Source organism: Calonectris borealis, chromosome 2 (genome assembly GCF_964195595.1).
Source record: "Calonectris borealis chromosome 2, bCalBor7.hap1.2, whole genome shotgun sequence".
Classification (NCBI taxonomy): Eukaryota; Metazoa; Chordata; class Aves; order Procellariiformes; family Procellariidae; genus Calonectris; species Calonectris borealis.
Window position 1 is genome coordinate 148,385,795 of NC_134313.1, and position 27,689 is coordinate 148,413,483.

The 27,689-nt window shown below is 39.0% G+C and overlaps 1 protein-coding gene across 1 annotated transcript in view; it reads right to left on the bottom strand.

Annotated features, from left to right (window-relative positions):
- The window catches only part of CUBN (cubilin), a 149,051-nt gene that overhangs the window by 42,263 nt on the left and 79,099 nt on the right, over nt 1-27,689 (bottom strand). The window contains exons 32-49 of the mRNA XM_075143880.1: nt 24,304-24,460; nt 22,513-22,629; nt 20,119-20,232; nt 18,713-18,841; nt 18,310-18,442; nt 15,908-16,113; nt 14,441-14,622; nt 12,689-12,878; nt 11,418-11,615; nt 10,937-11,083; nt 9,862-10,052; nt 9,403-9,586; nt 7,869-8,043; nt 6,662-6,840; nt 4,743-4,952; nt 4,307-4,447; nt 2,341-2,522; nt 611-782 (exon numbers count right to left, since the gene is read on the bottom strand). Of these exons, the coding sequence (XP_074999981.1) occupies nt 611-782; nt 2,341-2,522; nt 4,307-4,447; nt 4,743-4,952; nt 6,662-6,840; nt 7,869-8,043; nt 9,403-9,586; nt 9,862-10,052; nt 10,937-11,083; nt 11,418-11,615; nt 12,689-12,878; nt 14,441-14,622; nt 15,908-16,113; nt 18,310-18,442; nt 18,713-18,841; nt 20,119-20,232; nt 22,513-22,629; nt 24,304-24,460 (3,007 nt within the window). The remainder of the gene's footprint in view (nt 1-610; nt 783-2,340; nt 2,523-4,306; nt 4,448-4,742; nt 4,953-6,661; nt 6,841-7,868; nt 8,044-9,402; nt 9,587-9,861; nt 10,053-10,936; nt 11,084-11,417; nt 11,616-12,688; nt 12,879-14,440; nt 14,623-15,907; nt 16,114-18,309; nt 18,443-18,712; nt 18,842-20,118; nt 20,233-22,512; nt 22,630-24,303; nt 24,461-27,689) is intronic.

A 27,689-nucleotide genomic window follows, 5' to 3' on the forward strand; every position in this document is an offset into this window, starting at 1 on the left:
TTTCTGGAACATACCCTCAAGAGCAGTACACTCATGCTAGTGCATCAAGTAGGATGCTTGAGGGGGGGAGTTGGAAAATCAAGTTCGAAAGACTCAGGGCTGTAGTAGTAAGGTTCTGCCAGCTGCCTCCTCTCTGGAGGCTGAGCTTGCAAAAGTAGGTTAGCTGCACTCTTTCACAAGTTACAATAAATTAATTACCCCCCTGAGTAATAAAGAAGCACTTGAATTATTCAAGCTGTCTATGGCACTATGTTTTTTGGATCTTTTCATGGAATAAGACTACTTCAGACCATCTCTTACTCAAGACTAAGTACAAAACCATAAATCAGTAGTGAGAATAAGGACTGTGATCCATAACAGAGATTGTTCTTTCCATTTGAAGTTTGACATAACAGGCACATGAAGTCCATAACTCCCAGAGATTCCCCATTTTTTCAAGTCCTTTCAACTAATTACAGATATATATCTACTCCCATCCAGAGACGTAAGAGAGAAAAAAAGGTATCAGAGATTTGTGTTCTGTTTAGGTCACTTTTTTGACATGTGCCAGTACTTTAGCTATGAAATGACTCACCAAATATCAATCACTTAATTCAAAAACACACACTACCTGCATCTTCACTAGATGTGTATGAGACACTGAAACCTCTGGTTGCACGGGACATATCTGTCACCAAAATGACTTTCATTGTGTTTCCAGAGGATTTCACCTCAGTGCCTGGATTTACCTCACCACACAGCTTGGCCAGCTGGGGAGAGTTCTGTCTGAGGCCATTGTAAACCTGTTGGGTCAAAATAAACTCTTATGAGATCAAAATACAGTCTTAGGAGCATCTCCTGTATCATTTAACAGTGCTTCACATCTTTAATACAAGGTTCATTGATGTCCCCTGCTCCATTGGGAGCAGGTTAGTTCCCAAATCTACTCAAAACCTTGGAACAAACTTCCATTGCCTTGAGTGGATGAGGCTCTGAAGTAAAATATAAAAAATACCTTGCTTATTTTGGCAAAACATAAACATATTCCCTCTCTCTCTCTTTTTTTCTTAAAACAGAAATTGAAACAGTTTGGGAAAAATACTGTATTTTAGCTCAATATTTATATCTTCAATCACTTAATAATACCAGCTATTGATCATATTCATTCCATTTCAAATGATGGTCTTTGTAGTCTTGTTAAAGCCAACATGAGCTTTATTAAAAATCTCTTCCAACATATTCAGTGCTGGTGGGCATTTTTTATTAATTCAAACATTTCACTTTTTGATGATCCAGATGTATTTTGCTCAGTTTCTTTCATACAGCCTTTAGCCTAGGAGTTAATTTCCTTCTTTCTACTACTATCTCAGCAGTGCAAGTGAGGCGGAAATGATGTTTCCCACTGAGATTTGGAATATGTTAGAGTGCTGAAGGCACAAAAGCTGGCAGGACAGATCTTCCTTTAAGAGATCATTACTTCATTAATCGATAAAAAGCCAGCTCCCCATGGTCTGTCTAAAGCATCTGTGAAGGAAAATAAGGGCAAGATCATCTACAAATGACAAGGGAGAGCTACTTCACCCCTCACACTTGTGCATGGGCTAGCTTCTGATCATAGTAAAGCTAATTCCTATGTTTGCACTGCTAATCTGAACAAATGTGAAACTAAACTAGATGTCCCATTCCTGCAATTTCATAGAGGAATTATATTTTTGAGGCATTTGTACACCTGACCAGGTCCTTTTCTGTGTGCCAGGTTTGATTTTTTTTTGCACTAAATAACCAATAATCTAAAATAACCATGATAAAATAATCAAAATCTATCTTTTTGGAGATGGAGGGTGATAAAGAGGTAGAATTTTCTGGGTTTTCCCTATCTTTCTTTCAGAATACGCAAGGTCCGACACAATAGTAGCCATCTGTTGCAATCTCTGGCTTTTTCTCTTTCTTTTTATTTTTTTTTTAATTGACAACAGTAAGTAACAACAGCAGTAACAACCTCCAAAGTCAAAAAAGACCTGGAACTGACTGATGGACTTTGTGTCCACAGAGAAGAAACAATGAAAGCTTTCAAAAATCCCAGAGTTTTTTTCCATAATTGATAAAGAGCCAATTCCAATGATTTCTTCAAGTCCTCCCCTCTGCCCGGACCATAATTTCAAAATTTCTCTACTCTAAAACAAGCAGATGAGTTTAGACACCCTACAGAGCTAACTTTCTCTCATTTACCTGTTTTCCCTGGATTAAATTATTTGTCTTAAAACCAGATGTAGACCTATAAATGACATTTCAGCTCTATTATGTCCATTAATGCTCCATAAAGGGATTAGGATTGGGCGCGCCTTCACGCCCAATACTCACAGCCACATAATCTGATGAGCACCTCCAGTGTTCTTCCGTTTTCATATCATTAAAGGTTAGAGTCACACGTCGGCCTTCTTCCACTGTGATCCTCCATTCACACACTCGATTATGTGGGTATAGGTTGGGATAGTTGGGTGAAGTAAATGTTCCAACAGGGGCAGAAAAATCCCCACCACATTCTGAAATACCCAAATATTTGAACACTTCTTAGAGTAAAGCATTGCTTATGGAGTTATAGCAAAAAAACCATTAATAATGCAAGAAAAAGAGATCCTGAGTGCTTGATTTGATATGCTTATCCTGTCCATATGTTTGTCTAAACAGCTAAGTTCCTGACAGTCTTTATCACTCAGCCATAAATGTACTAGAACATTAATTGACCATGGCAGCTCCTTTTAGTCTAGTTATTAATATTGCCTTCTCTGAAGGGCTTATGCCAGGCTTCAGAAGCCTGAGTGAGCCACAGGCTTTGATGTCAAGTGATACAATCCTTTCACTGTGGCAGGATTGAGGCATTTCTGCCTTTCAGATGACTGAGCAGAGCTACACAGAACGAGCAGGGTCTTAGAGTGGGTAATGATGAAGGATGTCTTTTTCCTCTGCTGGTTAAGAGGGAGAGAAAAAGCGTTCAGGGATTTTAAGCAACACTTTTTCAGTACAGTTATTTTGTGGTTTTCCTATCTTTGTTATGAATATCAAACTGTGCTCTGAGGAAAGAACACTAAAGGTCTTGGGTATAGAGTGCATTTTTTTTCTGAGACTAATGGAATAAATTTACCAGCTTACACTTGGTTTCCATTTAAAATACAGAGATATAGTTTAATGGAGTGCAGTGGGAGAGTTAGTCCCTTTCCTCACCCACACAGGCTCCTGCAGAACAGTCTAATCTGTGTATCCACCTGCATTAAATTTTTGCTAATAGAGTTTCTCTTCTATGGTTGCATAACAGGGTCCTGGGAATGGAATAACATTCTTTTGGAGTTTGTTTCCCCCTCTGTTATTTATTGCAGAAGCAAACACAACAAGTAAGGAAGCTTCCAGCTGAGCTTTTAAATGAGCTGGAAAGAGTTAAGAAGGGTTGGCAGGAGATTTTTCAAGATCACTACTGCAAAGAATTTCTTAAAAAGTAGCCATATTTTGGCAGGTCAAGCATTGTACGGGCACTAAAGAATGTGAAGGAGAAGTGTGAAGCAGGAATAGGTCTATGTCCTTAGTCCTGATCAGAGCAGCTCTTTGAAGTCATTGTGCTCAGGACAAGAGACAATGGGCACAAATTGAAACACATGAAATTCCATCTGAACATATGAAAACTGTTCTATAAACACTTTTTACTGTTAGGGTTGTTGAACACTGGAATAGGTTGTCCAGAGAGGTTTTGGAGTCTGTCCCTGGAGACATTCAAAACCCGACTGGCCACAGTCCTGGGCAACTTCCTCTACTTGACCCTACCTGAGCAGGGGATGTGGGCTAGCTCATCTCCAGAGGTCTCTTCTAACCTCAATGGCTCTGCAGTTCTGTCGTTCTGCTTAAAACCTATTGGTCAAAACCTATTTGTTTTAGGGAGATTTAAGAATACCACTCACCTTAGAGGGAATAACATAAAGGAAAATCACAGCATTTCTTTACCTTCCTCCTCATCAAGAGGGATGTGGGGAGAATATGTTAGGACATCCCTGGTCTGATTGCTGGAGAGAAAAGGTGTGGAACAGTATGCTTCATTGTGTAAGACCTATCACTGATGGCAACATCCATTATAGCAGGAGACTGCTTGCCTCTGAAAGTTTCAGCTCGGCTAAGTAGTGATCATAGAGCTTTATTCATACTTCCCCCAGAGTTTAAATTTAAGAGCAAATACACATCACTCCAAGAATAAGTGATCTACAATATATGCTGTACTAGTGCAATTATGGTCTGTGGTATATGTTGCTTCCCCAAAAGTAACTTGCAACCTTAGAAATCCAACCTTCAGTACTGGAATCAAAGCGCAGTCTGAATCCTCGGGCATTGACTGATCCATCAGTGACAAACTTGACATAAGCAAAACTGTCAGAGGTGTCCACAGCATCAGGGAGAGTATTACCACAGTACCTGCCCAACAAATTTCCTGCAAAAATCAAATACCAAAAGACAAATATATCAATATATTATTTATATTTATATTGAAGGATCACTTTCCAATTTAACCTGACAGGCAGGAGTAAACTAGTAAAATCAAGTTATTGCTGGGAAATATAAGGGGTTTGTTCGCCTTACTTTGCTGCTGCAAGGCAGACAGAAGCAAATACTATACATTGAAAAGGCTCACTTTGTTCCCAAAGGGAAATGCTTTCAGGAACCTTTGGTGAGGTTGCGTAGTAGTACTAGGGAAGGGAAGACAAACACTGAAATAATTCTCAGACCAGAAGTGTTGTATTCTCGGATCTCCACAAAGTCATTTGTGCACTCGGAGGAGTTTTGAATATCTAGGCCTTCTAGTCTGATGGTAAGATAGTGGCCCCTGGGACCCTGCAGGAACCATTCACACTGCAGGTTGTCTTGATAACGAAGCTCAGGATACCCCATGCTTTCAATGATGCCAGTTTGTCCTATCACTGTCCCGCCACAGGGAGCTGCAAAAGGAAGAACATTGCTTGGTTGACTGAAGGACCTCAGAAAGATGACCTTTCCCCTAAACAAGACTTAAAGCTAAGGCACATCTGACTTGTTCTCTAGCTGTGGTAATAAAATAGGAATTGCCTTCCAGTTAAAAATCTTCCACATTCTCCTTCTAATTCAACCAGTCCTAGTTTGTTTTGGCTTTTTTTGCACACCTGCTTCCATTGCAAGCGTCCATTCCTCCCTGTCATATCTCTTATTATTTTGAATAAACTCACAGATTTCAAGGTCTATCTCTAATGTCTACCCATGTCTATATTTACCAGAAAATCTTGGAAAGCTGTATCAGATAATTATAAAGAAATTTAGTTTGCTAAATGTGGATCTAGATTTTTTATGACTGACAAAAGTTGACTGCTGGTTTGGGCCTACAGCTATGGTTCAGACTCCTCTTCTCTTTCCTGCAGTCCCTTCCTGTTCACATTCCACTCCTTATGATGCCTTGGTAAGGAATCACTGCACAATTCGTGAAACAGCTATTTATTTTTAATTTTCTCTCTCTGAAAACTCATTTCTCAGTGGTACCTGCAAACAGAAATTCATAATACTAAGGCTTACAGCAAATAATATTCCCAGGTGGAATTTATTGGATTTTACAGTATATTCTGTGTGTCTGCCAGTTACAATCTTTTTGTGGAAATAACAGTTCTGTTGATACTGTCTGCTCTTCAGAGTGATTAGTGCTTTGTTCCAGGATGACTGGCATACAGCTGAGATACTGTAAATCTGTTATGGATAAATATAAATTATGGCTTCATCTACTAACTATTTTCTTGCAAGTTGCTTCAGTTTTCACATTCAGAAATATAATAGCACACTGTATTGGATTAGGTGTTTGAAATCTAACACAATCAACAAAATTCTGTATAAAGCAATATAGTCCACTACTTTGCCTTTGAGAAATTAACAGTCCTAGACTTTCCTGTATGAGTGACACTAACATAGTAGCTGCTATTCTTTGAAGATTATTAACATTATCAAACCCAAAAAAGTAGCATGTTTCTGAATTTGATCAAAGACTATTTTTTATTTAATGTTAAAACTTTGCTAGTGCTTTCTAATCCTGTTTTTGCAGCTTGAGGGCAAATAATTTTAAATTATTTCTTTTCCCAGCTGACAAATAATGGTTCTTACTGTTCGTTTCTTATTCAGTCCATTGTTGTGCTGCCCCTATTCATCTAGCAGCATTGTTATTATAGATTGATTTACATTTACAGAGAGAAGCTCCTAATTTGTTCTTCTTCTGCCAACTCTGAGCTGGTCTTTGCATTCCCCTTCAGGATTCTGCTCATGAAAGTGACACTAATTTTGCATGCTGAAAATCAAATCATGTTACATGACTTTATCCACATCGACCTTTTTTTTCTACTGCCCCTTTGATAATTGTCTTTGACAAGAGGTTATCCAGTCTTTGTTTCCACTGCTGCAGATCTATAAGCACTTTCTTATTCCTGTTTCCATAATTTTCACCTCTTCCTAGGTGCAGAACATGCTGATGTTAACCCATATGATGATTCTGATGCCTTAACTCTAACACTAATTGAAAGAGGCACATATCTGTCAGTCCACCTCATAGGCATGATTTAAGCTCTATTACAAAAGCCTGACACTTGAGACCAAAATCTTCTCTAAAATCAGAGAAATTGATAAATCCAAGCATTACCAATGGAGTATTTAGCATTGAATCCCACATGCGTGGCACTGCTGTCAGACTTGAACTTCAGGTACATGACAGCTCCTGAGGATCTCTGCAAGCCTGGCATCGAACCTCCACACAGCTTGGCAATGATGGGGGCAGTGGAGTCGGCACCGTTGCGTAGCTCCAGGTAACTGGAAGTGCAGCTAGAAGAGGAGAGAATTTTCTGTTCAATGTATAGCAATAATGGTTTGAAATCATTTCAGTACGTGCACAAAGCCATGAAGCTGTAGTGAATTAGATCAATTTCCATGCACTATGACCAGGACAGAATCAACAGGTTAATATTCAATGATAGTTATGTAATATTTGAATCAAAAGAAGTGCTAGAAATATTGAGAAAGATTCATCCCAAGCCCAGCCTATGATCAGATCAGATCTGACAGAAGCAAGTCCTAGGGAAGGATATGAACAGCACTGATAAAGTAGTTGTGACCATCTTTAATATGTATTTTTTAGCAGCATTCAGGTTCAGCAGATATTCCCTATTAAGTCTCATTGATGATTGTTGAACTAAGGAACAGATACAAAACAGATGAAGGGAATAAAATTCAATCTGGGGGCTTACTTAGGTGGGCTTAGAAAGACCCAAAATATCTTAACTAACAGCTTTGCCTTCAGAATGGTGCAGCATCCTGGGAAGCCAGAGAGAAAGGACACCTTCGGGATTCTCCATCCTGCATCATTTTTTCTGCACATGGTCTCACAGGCGTATAGTGGTCCAGCCCCAAATCAATGAAGTTACAGCTGGAAACTAGGCCTTGTTTTGTGCTTCAGGCAGGGGGTGCAAAACATGTAGACCCATTGCAAATCAGCAGACAGGCAATGGATGAAGAATACAAATTGTTCTGGTGGTAATCCATTGGACTTAAAACCATTGTGACTGAAAATCTGAATATGAAAGCACTAGAGGGCATAGATTTTACAGAAGGCACCTTTCTACCATAAATGCTTCCTCTCTGTCTGTTACATTCATCTCTATCATGCACTGCAAAGTCCTAGGAATGTATACCAGTGACTTGATAGCTTCAGTGATCTCTCGTGAAAATTTCCTAATCGCTTTTGATTGTAAATCTGGAAATGCACCCTGGGAGGAATTACAGAAAGTAACAGGGAAAGAAGAATCAGAATGGAGTCTCTGAAGAAACACAGGCAAAATAATGTGGATATATACTTTGGTGAAGGTTCAATGTAAAACTGATCTTCAAATTGCAGCTCTACTGCATGTCCGTTAGGAGCAGTTATGGTCCAGACACAGTCAGCATGCTGGGGATAATTGTTCGGATAGTTGGGGGAAGATGTATATCCACTGGGGTTGAAATCATTGATATAAATATTCCCTCCACAAGCTGGGAAAGAAAAGATCGCCAATAAAACACAACAACATGTTAAGGAAATGGGTGAGGCATCAAAGATTTGAGTCATCACTATATTCCAACATAGTTTCCTTTCGGTGTCGTATAGTTACATCAAAACCAAATTCATTTTACTGTTTATTGTGGGACAACATTTTAATGCAGTAGAATCCTATGTTCCTGTGCTCCTGCTTACCTAGCCCTCCTCATTTCCAAATGTTCAGGGCCCTGAATAAAACTGCTATTAGTTCTTCCTTGGATTGCTTCTAAACCAAGCAGGAAACATATTTCTTGCCTTGTTCCTACCCCAATTCCCAAGAGCTAGAAAGCCTACAAGTCAGACCCATCAATGCTTCTGTGAATTATTCCCTACTTCTGCTTCCCCAAAATTGAAATGTCTGTTTGAGACAATAATGAATATGTGTGAGGAATGCCAATCAGAGCAAACATAAGGATTTGTTCAGGTCCTTTTTCCTACAAAAATATCTTTATTTTGACCAGAACCTTTCTGTCAAACCCCCCCACTATGTTCTAGCAATACTGGTAAACACAGGGTTTTAGCCAAGTGTCCTAAATTGAAGTGGTAGAAATACTATTGTACAGTTTCACCCATTCCCTTCATGAATCCCCTATGGTAATGCTAAGAATGATTCTTTGTGGCAGCAGGGAAAAATAGGCAGAAAACCAGCACTTACAAATTTGAGTAGATTGACAGGTTGTTGTAGTTGTGTTTAGTTACACTTTAATAGGAGGCCTCCTGGTGTCCTAAGTGGCGTTTGTCATGAATACAGTGGAATAACTGCAAATGCCAAGTCCCTGATTTACCCCTGGAACCTGAGTCTCCATTTTCTTCATTCTTTCAAAAAATGTTAGCTCTGGCAGGGAATGTTATTTTCTCAGCTGAGAGAAAAACTTGTGAGAAATGTTATCACCTTTCTCAACACACAAGCCTAAATCATTCCTGACATAATTTATCACTTGCACTGGATACTATATGTTCAAAATAATGTTCTTGTTTCCGGGTTTTTTTTTCCTTTCCTGTACGAATTATGAACATCTCTTCCTAACTATAGATGCTACTTCCCCGCCAAAAGGTCCACCATAAGTTTGGGGTTTTTTTGCTTTGCTTTGTTTTGGGGCTTTTTCCCATGACCTGGAGCTGGCTCTCTTTAAAAAGGAGAAATTTGAGAGTAGGATCAGAAGTCATGCACTAAAGAAGGAAACAGGACATGTCTGCAGACATCTGATTTTACCAGGGTTGGGACTTAGAACAACAACCTCCTTTAAGAGGACAAACTCCAAGTTATATCTATTGAGTTGCAGAACTTACTTACATTTATTTCCTAGACTTACCTAGACTCTTAGCCTCGTACTTCAGTTTGAATCCTTGACCCTCATTCCTGCTGTCAGAAATGAAGTGGACAAACAGCTGATTGTCTGTGGTGTACATGGTAGAGATGGAGCTGCTTCCACAGAACCGTCCATTCCCTCTTCCAGGCACCAAAGGTGGGGCAGCATTATCTAGCCCATTCTTCAGCTAGAAGAGAAATTGCTAACGTCACTCAAGCAAACAGCTCAGGAATGTAAACTTTGAGCACCATCTCAAGGCTTCCAGCCGTGTGGGAAAACAAAAACCTAGTGATTAATTAATGCACAGCAATAAATAAGAGAGAGAGAGAGATAATCTCTGTGGTATTTCTCTTTGGTATTTCCACCCCCTGACCACCTGGGCTGCCTTTCTGACACTGAAATCTACAAGATTCAGTAGCTTTAATAGCTTTGAGGATTTGGTGACCTAGCCAATAACCTCACCTCTACGTAATCTCCAAGGCTGCAGGAAGTATCCTCACTCTTAACCTGGAAAGGCTGTTCAAAATGGACAGCAATGATAAATCCAGAGGTTACCACTACATGCCAGGAACAATTCAGATTAGGAGCATAGTCTTGAGGATAGTTGGGGGATGTTATCACACCCCTGCCTGTGTGCAAATAGCCTCCGCAACCTGAGAAAAAGGAGTTGAAGCAAAGAAGAAAACATTACTGTCAACTATTCACACATTCATTTAGAAAAAAATCCAGTCTCCTAAAAGGAATATGTGACGGGTAAAAGCAAATGTTGAAGCAAGTGTATGAAGAGTTGAGGGGCATAAAGCAATGCACACAATGAATGATCTCCCAAATACAAGCTAGTAGACTGTAAGATGACACACACCAAACATCTTGACAGTGAGACTCAGTTCTCAGACTTAACAGATGAGTAAGCAGGCAGCTATGCCAAGGACCTCCCATGGCATGAGCATATTGTTACACTGTCTGAGCACATTGCTTCTAGCCATGGACCAAACCACTGTCACCTACTCAAGCTGCCAGTCAGAAAAACTTCCCCTGGCTGCACATTGTTGTCCTAACACCTTCCTTGGTGCCTCAGCCCATTCAGGAATCTGTTATCATCCCTGGGTGCATGTGGGAGGAGTGCCACTGGAAATTGCTGACATTCCTGCTGGAACTTACATAGCTTTCTGCATCTGTCTCTCTCTGTTTTGTCTCTATGCTTTGAGTCATTTATTTCCCTCTCTCAGTTGAGCATTCTTTCACCCTTCAGCTAAGCTGTAACAGACTTAAGCATGCACTTTTCTTACTTCTGAAAAGTGACTGGTCTGGTTGAATCATGCTTTGTTGTATTATATCGCTGGGAAAACAGCAAATTTTACCTTTGCAGATTCAGACATTTATTAATGCATATTCATGAGATGTGAATAACTGGCCTGTGTGGTTAATTAGATTGACTGTAGACAGCTGTTAAAAATGTCAGACACTTTTCTGTCCTTACCCCATTGTTAGCAGCAAGGCAGACATTTATCTGGGGGAGAAGAGAAACAAATCTTACTTTTGTGATAAGAGGCATTAAACCCAGCTCCAGTGACACTTGCATCTGATATGAAGTGGATGAACATCGCCTCTCCGGTTGATCTTATTGGCCCAGGAGGTTCTCGTCCACACAGAGTAGCCAGCACTGGAGAAAGACTAGTGTCTCCTGAGATCAAAAGAAGAAACATTAGTGTTAAAACCAAATCAGTTCACATCTGCCTGTTGGTGGCTGTGGCTCACACTTCCAGGCAGGTGCTTTTCAAGATCTTTAACCCCTTACAGAATGAGAAATATTTTTATAGACCACCAAATATTTTGCTAGATTTTGGTAGTTTTATTTTAACTAGCAGAATGTCTCAGCATAGAGGAAGAATACTGATTTAGAGTGTGTTCCCACTGCTATCTAGATTGCTTAAGCTCAATGGACATGAGAATTCCAGGTACTAGGACCTTGGGTGTCTATTGCACGCTGTCAGCGTAGTGCAAGAATGGCTTCTCACCGTCTTGGATAATAAGTTTGTCATAGTTGCATGAGCTGTGAGATTCTATGTCTAGGGTTAGGATATTGAACTCTACAGTGGATCCAGGAGCTCTGATAAGCCACACACAGTCAGCAAAATTTCTGTAATTCATGGGCCAGCCTGGTGAGAAGAGGAAAGAAGGTGTTTCTTCAGTTGTTGCAGTCCCTCCGCATGCACCTGTCACGTACAAGAAGACAAAAATGAAAGCATCCTCTTTTTAAACTGAACACTCCCCTTGTGTAATTTAAAATGGCAGTCCTATCATTAAGCACAATGAGGGCACAGTGATGATGTGTGTAGTCACAGGAATGCATTTCTTCAAGCATTGCTTCAGTTTGGACCGGGAATACAAAACCTGAAAATCCTGACCTATAAGGATGTTCCTGTGCTACCTGGTGCAGCAATGATGTGACCTATTTTACCATGAGGAGTATCTAGCAAAAGACCTAAAAGCATCTACCACAGTTTAACACAGGTTGCACATCAGAAAGGAATGGTATATGCATAACCAAGAATACATAAACAATTTAGGCCCTGTTCAAATTGAAGTACTTTTCTTTCTTCACTTCTAAGTCTCTACTATAAGTTTAGATGAAGATGAAGTTCTTGCTGGGATATCTAGTGGCTCAGTGCTCCCCCAGCACATAAACCCATTACATACTGCTACTACCCTGCAGAGCCCCAGGGATTCTTAGTCCCTCTGTCCCCAGAAATCTGCCTTCAGATTTAGAAAGAAAACATTGCACTATGTCCTAGTTAGTCTTAACTTTCTCTTGTTGAATTTGCTCAGAGAAAATAAATAGTACAAGAAGCATATTCCCTCTCCCTTCAGGACCTATTTGTCAGAGGTACATGATCATACTGAGCGTATTCTCTTTATTTATGGATATGAGATGCATTATAGCAAAAGGTTTCATATCACATTGGCCAGTGATTTAAGAATGGTATTTCAAGACGGATACTTTTTCATGAAAGCATATAAAATGTTTAGGTTTCATGAAATACCTCTGTAAAGAAAAATTACCCTCTATCAACATGCTTATTTTTAAAACACTGTAAAACAGTATATCTGAGAGTCTCTAGAACTAATTTTTAAAAGCTATTAAAATGCTTAATTAAAATGTCAATGAAAGCTTTCCCTCCGTTAACAGACAGGGCTTTCTCTTGTGGTGAAGTTGGAGGTTTTTAACTAAAGCTCAGTATATCACTGGCTATATGACTTTTAACCATGCAATCCACTGAAAACCCACCTCTAGTAATGGTGCGTGTAACAGCAGAAGCATCCACTGCATACCACTCCAAAAGAAAGCCTTTTCCGGTCACAGATGAATCTGACTGAAACTGGATTGTCATTGAACTGCCAGAGGATGCAAAAGAAACAGGGTCTGCACCACAATATGTTGCAATAGGACGAGAATGAATGGTGGGCCCATCATAAACCTGTAGAGAGAAGAAAACGGTGCCGTTCTCACACCAGCAGATTTTCATCTGCCCCATACTCAGCAAGTTTCCATGGAGAAAATTAGCCTCTTTAAATGAGTGAGGGATCTTTCAGCAATTCCCAGTTAGAGAGAAACCTCTTTTACAAAAAATGGAACAAAATCTCCCTTTCTATTATATACTGTTAATTGTGAAGCTTTCACAGAAGAAGGATCTGAATGGGTCAAATTCAGCTCATTCCCCATCACAGGGCTGCTCTTTGGGGACATGGACTGGCCTTCCACATTAAAAAAGTCCACCAGTACAATCTTGTTCCTTGCTGAGGAAAAAACCAACATGATCTAAAGGAAAAAAAAGGCATTGTTTTTTATTTTTTTTCCCCCTTTTTCCCCCCTGAGGAACACACATATTTTAAATTCTATCAAATAAATATGCAATAATATTTTTTTAATTTTATATATTTATAAGCCAAAATCTTGGCTGGTTAAAAGATGCTTCTCTTTTGCCACCTTTCAAACCTATTTGTATTCTTGTCCTCTTCCTCACAGTAAAAAATGTCCAGTAGAGAAAGCTAGGAAATATTAAATAAACATTAACATTACATTGAATATCTGATCCTTGAGTCAAGTTAAAGGTCAGACTGATTCACACCCACTGAACGTCTAGCTGATTTAAGAGACTCATTTTGCTTTCAGAGGGACAGGCAAAGAAAGGCAGGCTGAGTTAGAAGAAAGAAGATACCATTAAAATCTGACATGAGATGAAGGAAAAAGTTATATTTCCTTTTTGAACTAATATTAAATTTGGATATCAGTGAATTAATAATGAATTGAATATACTGAATATATTGAACTAGTATTAACTTTCTTTTCCCAAACATGAAAGAAAAGGATAATTATTAAATCAGCTGGGTAAAAAAAACCCAACCAACCAACCAAAATAAAACAGACAAGAAGAGATTTACCTTATTTAGCTAAGTAGCTATGTTTAGCTAAGTTCAGAAAGAAGTGTTGCCTCTATTGCTTCATTTTGCTTAGTACCATGTGTGTTGTATTTTTTAGCCTGGTAAAAAGGCTAGATTGTATTACAGGAGAGTATGGAAAAACAATCCAACAGGAAGAAAGAGGTACCTTCCTACTGCCAACAGCAAATTATTGATCCAGAGAGCAAAGAAGGTGCAAGTAAAGGATTATTCCTGTAGGATTTTAAAATAACCTTATTTTTAGAGGCACTGAGATGTTACTGTCACTGTTGTCCTCAACTGAACCAGCACAGAGCAAAGCTCGATCCGGTATCTGACCTGAAATTCTTGGATTTGAAAATTCAGGATTGTACCATTGTGGACTTATTTTTAATAAGTTTCAAACTTACAGCTTGGAAATATCTGTTAGGGAGCCAAAGAGTGTGTAACCCTTCCTATAGCTAATAATTACTGAAAAGACAACATAGCAAAAAAAAAAGCCACATCCTCGGAAATTCTTCCCATTCCTCTTGTAGGTTTCTCTATTCAAAATTTTTATCAAAGTTAATTGAAATAAAATAACTTCTCACAATGAAATCACCTTTAGCTTGTCATAACGGCATCTGTGATGATTTTCAATATCCATCTGCAGGATACGGCCATGAATGACTTGTGAAGCATTAACGCTTATCCGCCACTGGTAATTGGAATTGTGAGGGTAACTTCTGGGCCACTGTGGTGAAGCTATTTGTCCTCTGTTTCCCACAATGTCATTTCCATACACTGAAAAATAAGAAAGAGACAACTAATGCCTCTTATTCACATAGATTAAAAGAAGCGTTGGGGGCCAGCCTGGAATATAGCTTTCATTTCAGCCCATCTGCCTTAATTTACTTAGGACTAGACAGCACTGTGAGGCATAGACTTGTGTTTCAGACAGTCCTAGGATGCACATCTAATTACTTTCTTTTTGTGAGGGATGCAGTGTGCCCTTATCTGAAGGAAATTACCCATTTGAGCTGTGTGCCCCTACATGTAGGAGAGGTAGGAAGATGGCACATCTAAATTCCCCCCTGACTCTGCCTACTTCATGCTCATTTCTTCCCAAGAAACATTAAATAATAAAATGATTTTTTTAAAAATGCCTTTGGGTGTTCTGGTGAAAAATGGTTCTGATTTGATTGAGCTCTGACCTATTGATAATGCCTTTTGAAAATGAGTAGTAAAAGTCTCCAAGTAAGGAAAAATATTAGAAGTTTAGCTTGCATAATCAGAATGGCTGTGGATGTTTAGCTTCAGCAGTCTGTTCATGCAGCAAGTCGGAGCTTGATGTTTGCAATGGTCCCTTGCAATTTTGGATCTATAAACTGGCATAATTTCCTTTTCTTCTAATTCTGCTCCCTGGTTGATGGCATTTAGATCCAAACCGGAAGATGGACACTGTCGTACTCAAAAAGCAAAATGGAAAGCTGGGAAAGAAACACTTTTTTCTTAATTTGTCAATTGCCTAATAAATGGGAACATAAACATTAAATGCCATTGCTTAATCTCAGGTAGCAAAGACATATGGTCAGATATTTTTAACTCTAACAGGCTACTGGTAAACTTGGGTTGCAATAAAATTTTTTATTATATAGCTCTTATTTGTATCTTTACATCCCAATACTGCTGAAAGAAGAATCTGAAAACCAGGTGATAAACCATTAGAAAACAGCCAATGAAATAGAGAACATTTTATTTTCTGTAATCCGTGAAGTTTTTTGCTTCTGGAAGGATAATATGATCAATTTGAAAAAAGTATATAAATGATAATTTAAAAAGATAGAATTTAATGTCTAATTCTTCTGATTATGTTACATACACACAAGTTCTGTTCTCGTATGTTTTAGAACATCCCTTTATATTCAGCAGATATTTTACAAAATACTTTTTAAGAGAATTCAGAGCTTTGCTGTCAATCAACAGGCATTTTCTAATAGGCTTTACAGGACCAAACGTTCACTTCTTTGAATAATTTTGGAAGTGTTATGAAAGAACAACAATTTTCAATTAAATATAATTTACTTACAGTGAGAGAATGTGGCCCTGAAGCCAACATCAGGGCCTGAGTTGTCTGAGACAAATTTGACCCACAGGATATGTCCAACAGTAGACGTATAATTTGAAGGCAAAGAGCTCCCGCAGAATCGTCCTGCCAGTGTGCCTGTATCGTTCCCTTCACGAATCTCCAGGTAATCTTTGGTGCAGCTGCTACTATCTTCTACCTGAAATGCTCTGTTTCAATAGCAGTAGAAGAGCATTAGCAGGCATATGACTGACACATACTTCAGAGTTTGCCCTGCCAGGCCACAAATCCCGCTGTAGCTCGTATCCTACTGTAACAGTTAAGAAGAGGCAGCAACAAAACCCTCCAGAACCCATAAGTCATTGCTCATTACCTGGCAGTGCTACTGATACAGGGCGCTCTCCTTTCTGGCCCCTTATTTTACAACAGAGCTTCAGCATCAAAGTTATAATTTTTCAAGAGTCCTCAAACCCTTGTAATATTTGTTGGTTCTCCAAAAACAACAACAACAACTAACAACAACGGAAAGCTCCTGATATATAAAACAGATTTTTTATATAAGCCCAGGTCAGACTATTTACTGGGTGCACATCTATTGGGTGCAGAGAATATTTTTAGCTTTACAAATCAGTTTGCAGCCCCTTCATATGTGTATTATTTCAGTACACTCTCTGGTGAGATAATAATTTCCAGAGGCCTAGATTCATTTGTAGTTAAAACCTCAGAGCTCAGAAATCCCTTAGCAGTTTCTCCAGAATTATAAAATATTACTGCTTCTCTGGCCTCTCTGAGTTTCACATAGCTGGGTGTGCAAAATAATAATAAGGATTACTATGAACTCTCCTAAACCAATTTTTACCTTAGAAAAGGAATGGGTAGTAATCAAATTATAAATTATTGCACCAAGCTGAATGCTACATATATTCTAAAAACCGTCATGTTATTCCAAATGAAGTGCTTTGATTCAATCCAATATACTTTCCAGAAGCAGGCTATGAATATATAGTAAAGATTCCAGAGAGTGCCTCTTATAGCCAATGGCCCAAATATTTATGCTTTCTGATTTTCTGGTAACAGCTCCTCCCTTCAGTCCTGAATATAGCCATATGTGTTCAGTGTACACATGCTGTGAAACGGTTCCAAACACTCATCTGGATACACTTCAGACTAATTTAAAGCTAATGCTCAAATTGCAAGACAGGCATTTCTGTTCAGACTGAGCTGAAGAAAATTAATGCCTCATGCCAACAAAACTTTATAAACCCCTAATATTAAATTAAATAAAATAAATACTGCTTTCTAACCCAATTATTCCATGCTTTCCAGTATTTTCAGCTTGCCTTTCAGCTATGTGTAACTGAAGAAAAAGAGTTTACATCTACTCAGTGTCACTTTATATAACTGAATGTATGTTCCACTGATAGTTTCTGCTTCACACTAGATTTCTGTTTTGGTCCTGAAAAGTTGTTATTCATTATTTTTTAGCAAATATTTTGGAAAATGTTTTCAGGCTGTAATACTTCTTCTCTGCTTCAGTGAGTAAAGGAGGAATAGAATGTCCTTTTTATTGAATCAGTACATGCCTAACAAATTGCACCTTATGCAGTTAGCATGTTACTGGGCAAATTTTCCTTTTGTCCTGATTAACTGTAAATGCACGTTTCAAAATTACTTTTCTTTTCCTGCTGATTCTTAATAAGCTTTGCAAAGGGTCAGTGCTTGCTTTCTTGGCAGCAGCCACTGTTTGATGCCGGGAAATGGAGAGGCTCAGAAATCCACGTCAGGGTAAAGAACAACCTAACGACCATAGTAAAGGACTCCACATTGTTCTATGGATCACACATGACTTTCCTGTCAGAAGTTTTCAAAGGGAAGTTACTTTGCTGAAGGGAAAACAAAATTCCTTCAGATAATCTCCTGGCCCCTGTTGTATCTCCACTGCTATAACTGTTGGAGAAATTTTGAAGAGTTTAATATAAATTTTAACACTACAATCTGTGGAGTATCTGGGCCCTTTATATTACTCAGCTATATAATAAATACTACAATGAATCTGGTAGTAAGGAAATAGTAGGAATTTCCTTTGTAAAGAAAAGGCAGAGCAATGCTAAATTTCCTCTTCTTGTTTATAAGCGAGTGAGAACTGGCTTCTTCAGCATCCCATGTTGCTCAAACAATAAATCACCTACTTATATAATGCTGTCTATGCCTTAATATAAGCAATGACTAAGACAGGAGGGCACTGATTGCAAGCTGCCACTAACCACTGCGGTGTTCTCTTTCCACGTTACTCTAAAAATATGTTTCAGCTTTATCAACTGGTAATTACATTTCCTAATAAACACAGAGCATCCTCCTTCAGGTCTGTTAAAGGGCTGAATAATAACCCCTGGCAATGCATTTACATGAAGGACAGCTGGAGCCGGTTGCCAGGGGAGCTGAGAATTGTCCAGACACACTCGGTGTTGAGCGGATATGGCTCGGGATAGCCAGGGCTGTTGAAAGCTCCTCTGTCCATGTGGAAAGTACCCCCGCAGGCTGCAACAAGAAGGAGACAGCAGAGGCTTGAGAAAGATGACCAAAAAAAATACCTTGAGAGAGCCAGAGCATTTGCTAATCAAGAAAGCATTTCTCCTTGTCTCCTTATTCTTTAGCTTGTTGATATACTTGCTGAGACCTTGGCCAAAAAGAGGGAGGGCAATAGGGGATTTTAAGAGAGGAATGTCAGAGAGACAAAGAGATACAGGATCTGTTCTTTTTCTTAAAAGTCAAAGGCATAAGGTAGCAACACCTGTGATATGGACTTACATGATGATGATGCAACATAGGTGGCATGGAAGCCCCTGGCAGTAATGTTGTTGTTGGAGATGAAATTCACCACCAAGGCATTACCAAAAGAAGTGATAGGATGTGGTATAGTAGTGCCACAGTAACGACCTGAAAGAGAACAAGCCAGAGAGAGAAAAAAGGAGTGTTCACCATGTAATTACTATTGCTAATTTAACATTTGGGGTTAATGCCTGACAGCAACCAGGAGTAACATTTGTTGCTTACAATTGCAGTTGTCAATTCAATCTACATAAAAATGAAATACTCCATTTCATTAGCACAGAACTCAACTCCGGTGGCAATTTTTTTAAACAGAGGAATGACCTCCTGCACTCCAGACACCCAGTCACTGGCTATTCTGTCATTGAGCTCCTTTGTGTTCACTCTATCCAGAAATTACAGCCTAATTGAAAAAAAAAAATCCCATCAAATATATCTGACAGTATTTTCCATTTCACTCAATTGGTTTCTGATGAAAAAAACAAGAGACAAATAACAGACCAGTTCTTCTGTAATGGATTGTAACATGGGGATTAGGAATATGAATCATGATCTATCAGAAAGGCATCTGACAGCAAAAAGAAAGACAGCAGCTAGTATCCTGGTCTTTTTGCCAACTGAAAGCCAAGGGCAGGAGACCAAAAAATGAATTCTGTCTTAGTTACAAACCATTTAAATTGAGTGCAGCCCCACTCCTGACAAAGGAGCATATACAAAAGTAGAGTAAGGGAGAGCATAATCAGGCACAGATATTCCAAATTTCCCAGAAAGGAATTTGAGGCAACCCTGGGGATGTGAGGGGAGTCAGGACCACCCTGTGGCCAGGGCTCTCTTATGGCCTCCTGGCAGCATAAGCACTGAATTTTGCTGTTCCAGGCTGCTCCTGCCACTTGAAAGTGATGGCTCTGGACAGAGATGTTGGGAGAAAGCTGTAGAAAATTCAGGAACAAGCAGAAAATCAGGCTTTCTAGGGCTTGAGGAAAATCCATTTTCTGGTCCCAAAAATCTGCATCTTTCTTCACCTATGTTTAGTGTCGACTGTGCTTATGAGTGTGGGCTACATTATGTTTTTGTACAGTTAACTGGGAATTCAGTTTAAACTGAATTGCTTGGTTGCCAATATTGCCCAGCTGAGGAGGAAGGAAAAGGCAGCTGGAGTCAACTCCAAACTGCAGGTTAGTAGGAATACAGTCAGAGCCTGGGAGGACTGTGCCATTCACACTGAAGACTTATCCTCCATTCCCGGTCTCCTCTGGCCAGAGTGGCCAAGGAACTTTCTTTATCAGAGAAAATCCATGAAGCAGGAGGACTCTCACAGAAAACCTTCTCCTGCTTACCTTGGGTGTAGTTCTATATATGAAATAAGCAAGGAAAAGGTACAATACCTTGAAGAGGAGCCTCGTAGTTATTCCCATCCAAAATCTCCACAAAATCCGTTGTACAGTTTTGTCTATTATTTTCAATATCAAAGTCAGTGAATGAGAGTGTGATGTGGTTGACTGGCAACAGCAAAGAGTAAAAACTTAAAAAGAAGTTCGGCATTTCACAAAGAAATAATTACATGTAAACAAATGTACCATCTTTTCTTTTCTCCCCTGAAGTCAATCAGTCCCCATAAAGCATAACATCTGAAGTAGTATATTCCCTGATATGTGGAGTGAATTTGATGGAAGTGCATTAATCCTTACTGCAAAGGCCCTGGTAAATCTCTTCCTATTTCAGTACTTTCTAGTACAACCGACATTAGAAGCATAGGATTTAACACATACACATGAATCTAAATTTCCTAGTACCCGAATAGCTTCATTATACACTGAAAATGGCAGTAAATACAACATGGAAAATCTACACACATTCAGAAAAAAAATTATCTCTACACATCCATGACCTTCTGTCCCTTTGTGATCTATACCACAGATCCGGACAAAATGTGAATTGATGCTGTCCTGCTCCAGCTTAGGAAGGGCTGGTTCTTTCATCGTTTTGTAACGTTCCACATACATCAGTTGGACTGGTTAAAGGATCATTAACTACCCTCGGCTATATTTGTACGGGATTGGATTTTCCACACCCTTGGACTGCAGGCTACATCCTGAAAAAGAGCACTTCTGACTCAGGGTATTTTTGACTCTCCGATTGCTCTTGCTTGTCTGATATGAAAAAAGGTGAAGTCACAACTGGAAGAAGAGAGGCTGTCCTCAACACCAGTCTGTGACAGTAGTCACTCCTGGCCTTAGAGTTCCTATGCAGTTCGAGCGGGTCAGAAAAAGTCTCACGATTTAGGTAATAACTAAGTTTTCTCCCACATTGACCAAGCCTGAATTTGACACAAATATTTTGCTTCTCACTGGGCTACAATTAATTAGCTAGAATAAGCTGAAATGACAGACATGGACCCAGGCGCTGCATTCAGCAGGGTGCCACTGACTGGCATTCAGCTGCATAGTCTGCCTGTTCGGCATGCTTTTGTGTCCTGTCGGGTCAATCAATTACCGCTATCAATGCAGGTCCTCAGGATACAAAGCAAAAAGGAAAAACACAGTGGGTGGCAAGAGCAGGAGACCTGTTTGCCTTCTCAGTAAAAGCAGAGCTTTTTAGCCATTGGCTAAATCTATTGTATATGGCTATTGCATATGGCTATGCCCTGTCATGCTGTGTGACTGGCATAATGAAGCCTCGTGTACCTGTAACGTGTGGTATGTGGTGGTCCTGGCGGTAAGTGGAGGAAGTCACTACATACACAGGCTACTTCTTATGCAGCATTTTTCTGGTCTGTCATACTGATGTAATTCAGGAGACAACAGTTATGTATGAGTTTTCAACCTGGATCCAGGAAAAGATTGTCTTTAAAAATAAATGCTGTGTAGGTGAGGAACAGCTTTGACGATGTCCCTTTCATGTATTTGTATAAGAACCTATGCTAAAAAAAAAGTATTGCTTATCTCCTGATTTTTGTTCCGGTGTTTTCTTTGGCAAATTGGTTTTCATTTTATAACTTAGCAAAATAAACTATAAATGTGGTTGGAACATTCTATGATTTTAACAACAATGGCTAAATATCAGATGAACAACTGAAGTTCAGTAGTTGCTATTAAAAATAAACATTTATTTTAAATGATGTTACCAGGATACTATTACCCAATTGTAAATATTTTTTAGGAATCTTATACAATGTAAAGGTAATACTGGGTATTAAAGGTAATACTGGTATCTGATGGAAAATATTTGGTGCTTTATTATCAATCATAAATCTGTCTAAAATTAGGAACGTTTGAGAGTGTATCTATGCACATAAGACCACTTTATTTATATTTTTTTTATTTGAAATTGAAATTCCTCTGTACCTTTTCTCATTATTTAATTAAAATTTCTTTTTTTTTATGTTAACAGCATAGATTTGATCTAACACAACTCTAGCTTGAAAAGTCCAGGCCAAAATAAGATCGGCTAAATACAAGTACTTTAATTATATATAAGCCATTAGATTTTCTCACAGATGAATCCAACTTCACAGAGTATTCAGCACCTCACTTAAAATTGCAACACTTGTGTCAGAGTAAATCAGCTAAAATGACAAAGTTGTAAACTGTTTTCCTCACTATGCACTAAATCTTTTACAGTGAAATCTGACTTAGGACAGATTAGGAGAGCCACACACTCCAACTACCAGGATGCAGAACTTCCTAGAGAAATAAGGGAGGAATTTTGTATTGTTATTACAGAAAAGAAGATGAGGATGTTAGTCATCCCAGCTAACTATAAAAGATGTTTTTACTTACATGGTTCCTGAGCCTGAATAATCCAGCTGCAGTTCTGATTGTTTGGGTATTTGGCAGGATACAGAGGAGAGGAAATTGCTGCCCCAACTGAATCTGACTCTATGAAACTTCCGCATGCTTTAGAATGAAAGACATACAGACACACATACACACATAGATATTTATATACAAAAAACATGTCTTAAATTCTGTAGTGAAAACGAATGCATAAAATGTAACATGCTACATCTATGTGAAATGAGGATAAAATTCCTGACAGTAATTTATCAGAAAAAGAGACTTAAGGACTAGCTCCGAGCACCAGGTGTACTTTCATGACCTGGATCCACAGGCCATGCTACACCAGGCTGACCATCTAAGAGAAGCCAAACTGACGTGGGAACAGACCTCATATTCATCAGCTCCTCATAGCCCAGAAGAGCAATCTTGGGGCCAAAATAACTTGGTTTCAGGGTAGTGCAATCATACACCCATTTCTCTGATCATGTGCCTGTGTTGGCAACTAGGAAGGAAAAAATCATAAGAAACACTCCAGAACCTTCCAATGTCCAATGATGGCATCACATTGCATTGGCATGATCCTCTTGCGAGCTGCGTCAAGAAAACTGCAGTCCTGTGAAATGTTGCACATATGCAAGAGCTTGGCTGATTGCGTAACTTTGGCTGAGTGCTGCCATGCCTCATTTCTAAGCATACTGACTCATCATAAAACCCCCAGATCTGAGTTTAACACACAGCTGCTTTAAACAGCAGGGTGGGGAGTTAGGTACCAAAGACTGAGATTCATTTATCATGCTGTGCTGCCTAAACCGTCCAGCAGGGTTTTCACAGGAAGAGGGAAGCTGGGTTGCCTACATCCTAGGTAGGGAGCACTTGCTCACCAGGCATGTTTTGTGCAGAGCCTAATCCAGTAAATGTGCTCTGAGAATCTTTAACAGATTAGGCTTTCATAGCTGTTCGTCAGAAATGCCTAATTAGGTATCTAACTAGTACTTCAATAACTGGGGTTCCTGAGATTTTTGCTGATGCAAATTCCTCCTTTTCTTTATAATTATTCACAATATTTTCAAAGAAAAAAAAAAACTTCTGGGAAAAGTACTAATTTATAGTGAAAAAAGTCCTAAGAAGAAAATGAGAGAAAGGGATTTTCTCTGCAAAAACTAAATGGCTATATCTTGGGGAAAAATGTTTCCAATGTTATTGTGAAAAAAAGAAAGAAAATCACCAATCGTCAAATAGTATGCAATTTCTTGAAAAATTCTGCCCAGTTGGTGTTATTTTTCATTAAAAAAGAAACCATGTAAAATAACAATTAGTCCTCCACAAATTGGATAGTTGATGTTTGGCAGGGTTTGCAGGCCTGAATCCATGGACTTCATCAACAGCACCACATAGAATTCTTTTACAGCTTTTCAGATTCATGCGCATGGATAGACATATAAAATGTTATTTTGTCACTAGGTCTGTGGAAACCGCCAGTTGCACATTTTTCTCAGGACAGTTATGGGTAGCTAACCCTCTAGGGAGGAGGAATAAGAGGCAGCTGATGTGTGCTAGATGCCTTGCTATAAAAAGTAAATTTTTTCCCCAATCAAAGAATCTAAGATGGCCATTAGATTTTAAATTCTTTAATCTATAATTTGGAGAAATTCAGTCCTGTTAAAGATACACACTGGTATGCTGCATGTATAGAAACAATACTTCCCGTTATCAGCAGTGCTAAAAGATTGTGTCTAATACAAACAAACTGGTGATTAGATAAATGTGCATTAATGTAAATGACAAAATTACTTTCAGTAAAGCGAGCGCTGAAGCCCCTGTGCTGGATGGTTGTATCAGAGCGCAGTCGGATGTACATCAGATTTTTGGAGGATGTGACAGGAGGAGGAGGCTGTGTTCCACAGAGTTTTCTAAGAAGTGGTGCTTCATTGCTAGAACCATCAAATACCTGTTATGAGAAGATCAAATGAAGTATTTGGTTTCAATAGGAGTATTGAGAAGACTTTTATTTCATTCCCTGTCTTATGTTTCATACATTTTGATCCTGATACAGCCCTGGTATAAGCAGTGCAAACAAACTATGCATTGCCTATCTTAATTCTGTGGCCATTTCCAAAAAATGCATGTATTTCAGGCTGAAGCTACTGTAGCTTTTATAAGAAAAATGCATCAAGTAACCATCTTCCTCTATGTGTATCTGGTATGGAAGCAATTCTCCTTTAACAATCCAGATACCCCCATACATTTATTGTTTTCTGTTAATGGCTAACATGAGTTCCCGTGTAGTTTTTATTCAGTTAAACCCTACATCTTGCCTCAGTAAAGACTTCTAGATTGGCCCTAACATGCAACTAGAGCACCAGTGGGAGCTATGACTGTGTATAAAAAGAGAAGACACTAGAATTATGGTTTCAGATACATGTACCTAGCACCAAGGATCAGAGTCCATATATCTATGACTTAGCTTTAGGGTGCTGAATTACACACATATACATGAAGTGTTATTTAAGCAGAAGGTAAAGAAAAGTAAAAAAAAAGAGAGGAAGAAAGTAAAAATGTGTTTACAAAACTTCACTTTTAATTTTACCATAAATGCCTTCCCTCTCATTTTTCCCCTCACAGTTGATAATTCTGTTTCCTTCCTCTCTGTTTCACAATCAGGAAGAGAAGGATAGTGAAGTTAAAACCAATGAGTTTCTAGCTTAAGCAACACCAAAATTATAACAAGAGAAACCACAGAGAGGGGAAAATGGCCACAGTCTTAGATTCTCCCACTAATCTATCCGAGCACTCCAGCAGACGTGATTTGTTTCTGCTGTGTTTGGAGCCATAGGCCAGTCTCAGAGCCCTTGTGCCTGGTTTCAGAAGTGACGAGCACTGGAGCCATAAGCACAGTTGCATGACCCACACAGGAAGAGCCTCTGGGCGACTGGGCAGCAACAAGAGTTGAATTCAGTTCCTGTTTCAGCATTAACATCCTGTATTACCATAGGCACTTCATTTAGAATAACCTGTGACTCAGCTTCCTATAGCAAAATGGAGAAAAATATGGATAAAAATATGGATAGGAGGACTGGAAGATATTCAGGTGCTAGGATGTTAAAAGCTATATAAAAGCCGGCTTTGCGCAAAATAATGCCATTGGGTTAGAAGAAATTTATTTCTTATTGAGATTGTCATCTTTTACTTCAAAATGCCTCAAATTCCAGCAAGCCTGTGCAATGGAGCACTGATGAATTAAAAATTTCTAACTAGACTGTATAACACAATGCAATGTTTCTGCCTCCAGTATTCAAAGGCCTTTGAGCACATTAGTGAAAAAAAAATATAAAAACAGTGGGTGAGAGAAAGGTGACCTGTCTCAAATAAACCTCGGAGCTGAGAAAAAAAGGACAAAAATCCTGCTTAATCCACTGACATACTCTACATAGCCAATGCTGTATTCATGAATTAAACATTTGCCTTTGGGCCTATACACTAGCTATCTGTGTAGGACCTTGTGACAGAGTATTAAGTGTACTGCAATATCTGTAAAAATGAGTACCTGGCAAAAAGACCCAAAATATCCATCCATTCAACCTTTTCTTCTCTCTTGGCATCCTGCCACAATCAGCCCTTTAATACATAGTGTGCAGTATTCATTTTTCCTCTGCACATATATTCTGTATATAAATCAAACTGCCTGAAGTTAAAAACCACAAAGCATGGAATGTGAAAAAAAGTAACGACTACAAAATAACCCTTAGGAATTAAGATACTGCCTTTCCCTAGACAGTAGTGAGAGGATTTTGTCTGAATGTTAGAACTGAGAATAATCATTGCATTGACAGGGCATAGAGAGAGGGCCTGGCTACAGTTCACGTAAACTGCTGGTTTTGATGGATCTGTGCCACCCTGCACAGCTGAGGATATGACCATTGACACATGGACTATTGTGAGACTCTAGTAGTTGAGCTTTCTCACTTGGGAAGATATTAAGGATGACTAACATAAGAGACTAAGTAGGCATTTCATTCCAAGAGTTTTCTGGAATAAAGAAGTCTTTTTGTGGTAATACAGGGAGAAGAGCATGAAGTCAGAGGAATGTTTTCTAAATCAAGTGTATTTGCTGTTTCTGGACAGCTTGCTTGAAGAATAGTACTGTCTCCTCTTTCAGAAACCCAGAAATTATTCCTAGCCTTTTCACTTGCTAAAAATCTGATTCTAGCAACCGTTCAGCATAAGCATTAGTGAGATACAGCAGCAACTCTTAGGAGTTATGGCAGCTACAAGTTAAGCAGGAACAGTTACACATGGATATTTTATGGCTGCATCATTTTTGCTCACCTGCTATTTATTACCTTAAACTATTTTATAGGGAGGATTTCAGTCTTGAATCTAGATCAGAAGCCACAATATTCGCACACTAGTTCAGGAAAGAGTTGTGTCTCTCTGCAGCTTCTTAAAGTTATTTTGAAAACATCTGAGAAATGCATTTCTGTGGCTGCATGAGGAAAGGAAAATGATGCATCTGCTTACTTAAAAGCCAAGTTTTCAGTTGCACTAGCAGCAATTTGCTCTTCTCTTCCCTTTCCACAATGAACATAACTGAGTGACTCATTGCCCTCTTGTTCAAATGTGTCCTGCATTTTGCAAAAGCACATAACAAAAAGAAGATAATTTTTGAGTTTGAGCCATAAAAACTCCACATATTTCTAGCTGTCCTCTCTTGGAAGATCCTCTTTGCCAGCACCTGGAATAAATGAAGTCATACCTCCTCTCTAGCTCCCAGAGGCTTACATTTCTACATTTCTGTGTACTACTTGTTATACTGCAACAGGAAAGAAAAATAACATTTGCTTAATCAAAGCCACTGAAAAGAACAAACTATTTCTCCCTCCCCTTTTCAGTGCCTTGTGCTACAAGCACTGCCTTCCCAGCCACATCCTCCTTGAGTCTCCAGATACTTGAAACTCTTGCTGACCTGCACTCCTGGTGTAGCATCAGATACAATACTGGTTAAACACATGGGCAAAAAATCCAGGAAATAGTGCATTCACTATTTCTTTCTCTCTATTTTCCTTCAAAGAAACAAATTTCTTTGTTGTAAGACACACTCTCCAGATAGAAATGGGCTGGTACACAAAGAGAAATTAAAAATTTATTCCTTATGTATGGTGACAGTGACAGCATAAAGC